Source organism: Mesitornis unicolor, unplaced genomic scaffold (assembly GCF_000695765.1).
Source record: "Mesitornis unicolor isolate BGI_N332 unplaced genomic scaffold, ASM69576v1 scaffold25757, whole genome shotgun sequence".
Taxonomy (NCBI): Eukaryota; Metazoa; Chordata; class Aves; order Mesitornithiformes; family Mesitornithidae; genus Mesitornis; species Mesitornis unicolor.
In genome coordinates, this window is record NW_010197452.1 from 62,453 (window position 1) to 67,134 (window position 4,682).

General features: G+C 38.9%; 1 protein-coding gene across 1 annotated transcript; it reads right to left on the reverse strand.

Annotated features, from left to right (window-relative positions):
- Positions 1-507: 507 nt before the first annotated feature.
- LOC104544065 (mediator of RNA polymerase II transcription subunit 21-like) lies at positions 508-3,430 on the reverse strand (the record flags this gene model as incomplete). The annotated part of the gene is made up of 2 exons (XM_010188813.1): positions 508-684; positions 3,330-3,430. Coding segments are annotated over 2 exons (278 nt in total), but the record flags the coding sequence as incomplete, so codon positions are not given.
- Between the last annotated feature and the right edge of the window lie 1,252 nt (positions 3,431-4,682).

Below are 4,682 nucleotides of genomic sequence, written 5' to 3' on the forward strand. Positions count from 1 at the left end.
TGTTCATTAAAACAGATGGCCACCACTGTATTCACATCATTGACTAGCACTGTCTCCATGGAACTCTGGCAAATTCAAGTGTGTCTGTGCCTTATAAAAAGTACACCAAGAACATAAAAGTTTGAAGGTAGGAGTGAGCAAGTAACACAAATACTCTCAATATATTTTCCTTCTGAATTCCCTTTAGGGACTAAGGCCTGTGTAATGAAGAAAACAAATCAGATTGAAGTCAGATATATTTATGAACAGAAAATAAAGCTCAGAAATTAATATTTTAAGAAAACATACATTAATACACAGAATTCTAGAACAGAACCAGATTCCACAGCACAAGTGTTTCTCATACAAAACCTACAGCGTGAGCTCCGATAAAAGACGTTACGAACGACCAGAGCTCTCCTGAGTCTCTCAAGGGTGATGGGGTGTGACAGCTCCCTGTGGACGCAGAGCTGCGCATCCAACAGGACTCGCCACAGCTGGGTTCTGCAGAGGCACACTGCCCTGGCACTAGGAGTCGGGCAGGGGCTGGCTGTGTGTGCCGCTTCGCGTCTTCAGCTGTGACTGCGCAATGTCTGCCAGGGCACTCTGTATCTTCTCCAGCAGCATATCCCCACGATAAACTACCTCTTCCAGACGGGCAGCTGCTTCATGATTTTCTTCTTCTAATCGATACAGACTAGCAGCCTTGAAAATAAAAAGAAGAAAAGTAAGGATCTTCAAATGTAACACAAAATTGAGTTTTCTACTAAAGGATGGTGATGGAACAGTTCATGCTCCCTACAAAAGAGAAGGATTTCTCTCCTTAGCTCCTGAAGTACATTCTAGCAACTTCAAAGCAACTCATTGTAGGCTGCAGACAAAAACAGTGCATATCCACATGAAGTAAGCACAAAAACCTCCACCAAATAGAGATGTTAACTTCTTTCATATTATAACTTTTGGCTCAGTAGCTTTTCTTGATGAGAAGTGAGTATTTATCCCCTCCAAACTCCCTTACTGAAAGGTGCTCAGACAGATGCAATCGTAACTTCTTTAAACCTTTCCATTAAATAGCATATTTCAGATGAAACTGTGTTATTTAACCTTTTTTCTTCAATATTTTGTTTCAGAACCAAACTGCTTTTCAGTTAGACAAGATTTAGTGAAATAAAACATTTTAACTTCAAAACATTTTAATACTTTAAAATATTTACCAAATTTAAAAATACTAAAACTTCTTCTAACTCAGTAACAGAAATGACAAAACCGAAGTTTCAAATTTGTATTTTTTAAAGCAGTTATCGAGGTTTACATAAAGGACCTTAAGAACTCGTGCTTTAACTAACTGGCAAATTCTATCCACATATCCATCTTCTGTTCTGCAACACCGATGTCTTTCGTGAAGGTCACTATATGCATTAAGGACTTGATATCCCTTGGAGGAAGTGTCATAGAAAGAAGACAGCAAAAGGTGAAAGTTTTAAACTTAGAATCCAGCTCAATTACTTCAGTCTCAGTTGTTAAATAATTGACTGCAGGTAAGCCACAAATTTAAGTGAAATATGTACTACCAACTACATCACAAGAGAACTCAAAAGGTACAGGTAAATTGTGTTGGGCATCAGTGTAGCCGTCCCTTTTATCATTTAAGACAAGCCTCAGATTTGAAACACATACCAAGACAACCTTAGTATTAAAAAAAGAGAAAAGATCGGCCTAAGTACATCTCTATTAGCCAAGTACCTATCTATCACTTCCCAACAAAACCTATATTGCTTATTTTAGAGTATTTCAAGCACCTTCAAAACAGTCTTTTTAAAGAATGTCAGAAATATTTATCTTCAATACTGCACCACATTAAAAAACAGCAAATAAAAATAAAAACTAAAATTAGTGCATGACGGAATCCAAGCTAACTTATCTCAAAACATCGCCAAACAGAAAAGACCAGAAATTCTTGTGAAATGAGACTCTGCATTAACAGAGCAAGAAACTGCTGGAGTAGCACCTCGAAGGAAAGCATGGCTCTGCGGATGACCAGCTCCCCCTTCTGGAGCACCCTGCTTCCCCTGCATCAGCTGGCACCGGGATCAAGCCCTGCTCAGTCACTGAAGAAGCCTGTACTTCGGCTGCAGCAGGAAAGCTCTCTTCAGCTATTAACGATACACCTACATGAAACTATGCTGGTGTTAATGGGCCCAATTAGTACGTTCAGCAATTATTGTGACTAGCAACGTTTCCAAATTTAACCGCCTTTGTTTAAAACCAAATGTGATGTCACTGCCCAGTTATTTGTATTTGGCCCAGCAGGCACCTCTAGTACCAGTCTTTTGTTAACTGCTTTTGAATAGCCACAGGGGATCAACCCAGGTGTAAAACCTTCAGGTGATTTTAAAGCAGTTCCAGGATTCTGAGAGAAACAGCATCCTTGTTGCATGCTGAAAAGAAAACTAAAAATGAAAAAAAGAAAAAGATGCTGTTGTTTAGTAGGCAAGATCTGCAGAAAGATCAGCAAACAAAAACCAGTGCAGCGTTCTTGGAATTGTGGGTCAAAAGCATTTTTTGGAAATGAGAAACAGTTGAGCATCGTGAAAGGGTTTGCAAACTGTTTGCACCAGTTCAGCTCCTGTAAGGCAGGGAATGGAGGTTGTGATACTGGCTGGACCTGCCAGTAGGCGCTGTCTGTTCCCAGGTTCTCCCTAGAGCACCTCTGGTCTCAAGAGAGAAGGAGCAAGAAACAAAATGATCCAGCTTGGCTGACTGGTCCAAAGAAGTGCTTCCTATTACTGAAAAGTGAAAGAACCGTTTTGTGACAGAGCTGGAGAATTTAAAGGATACCTCACAAGCCCTTTAACAACCAGAAACATTGCAGAAGGACAAAAGGCTTCAGTAAAGTGTTGGCTCCGCAGCTACAAAATGAGCTCTCCTAATTAGCACTCCTAATGAGCAAGAGAGTATGGAAATTACCCAAGGGACAAAAAAAACCCCAACAAAAACCCCACAATGCATTAGTATTGTTGCATTTTTGTATTAATATTTGAATAGTTGGGGGAAAAAAGGGGGTAACAGATTCCAGCACTGTGGCACTATGATAAAAGCATTTTCTTAAACATTGCAACAAAACTAAATTTAAAATATTCTCACTGTGTATAATCTTACTTAGAACTAGATGCAAGTTCAGTATTTCCACTAAGCCTGTAAGTACTCACAGGTTACCCTCAGGAAAAATTCAGGCTTATATTAAAGTAATTTTTCAGTTACATGGCCTAGAGAGAAAAAAAATGTGTTTAAAAAAGGGAAGAAGTTCGCTTTCAGTTGGGTTTTGATATTTTAATTAAGAACACGCTTACCTGCAAAGCTGCTGTTGATTCCTCACTAGGCAGGGAATCTATTAGAACATCAATATCTTTTGCAGTTCGCGCAATCAATGCTGCAAACAGTTGGGCGTACTCTTTAAAAAAGAAAAGTCAGCCTGCTCAGTACCTTATTAGAAATAAGCACATTTCTGCATGCACAGCACAGAAAATTCTACAGACTTGAAGCATGCAGGTGTTAAAAATTCTCCTACGTGAAGGAAACAACAGTATCACAACTGATGCGAACTCAATCATTGTAGAAGATGAAGGCAGTTTGATTCCAATCCTAGATTAAACAAGGTAACTGGTTATACAAGGGGTTGGGCTTTGTACAAGTGAGAAAATAGCAATGACTGCACCATGGTGAGCCAGTTAAGTAATTACTAATACCAGTATTAGGTGTCCTAGTAAGTACACCAAGTACTGAGAAGTAGCTAGAAACTCATTTAACTTTTCAATCCTTTCCTTGAAGTCTGCCACTAGACAAAAAAGGAAAACTAAAAATGATGTAAACATAGTGATCCAAGCAGATTGGAAACTTATAACAGAACTTAACTGCTGCTATATCACTGAATAAACCGCATGGACTTTTAATAGAAGGCACCATAAGCAAGAAACAAAACTTTTCCATACAGAATTGTGTTCATTCAATTTGAATTAAGTTCATTACTATAACAAAAATATTGAAACAGCCTGTTTTAGTTTATAATTTAAGATCTTACATATTTATTTATGTTGATTGGTTCATGAAAGATTTGTGGAAGCAAGAGGGAAAATATCTTCTAATAGCAAAAATCTATAGCAGAGACCGGCATTCTCAAAGGTACACTTGTCATTAGCTTAAAAAAAACCAACAAACTCAAAGAACAAAACCAACATATCCATTTAAAGCTTACTCAGGGTCACCACAGGGTTATCTGTGTAAGCATTAAAGCCCTTTTAAGAGTTAAATGTCTAGAGACAAAACTGGTCGTTTTGTCTCATCAGCATCGCTAACTTGACTGTGTAATTTTACTGAAGTCACTGCATTCAGAATTTCAGAAAAAGACAGCTCAAAGGAGAAGTCAGTCATTTTAAGACAAAGCCTTAACAAAGCCTCTAGCTCCTGGAACCACACTGGTGCTGGCAGCTGGGACAGTGGCAGGTAAGATGAGGAAACAAACAGCCTTTCAGCTGGCTCTTCCAACTGATTCCAGTATCAGAGAGTAAAACGCCACAGACCAATTAAGATTTGCTATTCAACTGTCCTAGAAAGTACATCGCTGCACTCCAGACCAGTCTATCCTGATATCCTAACCATCAAACCTAATCTGATTGGGCACTCCCCAACCTGGTGCACCCGACAGA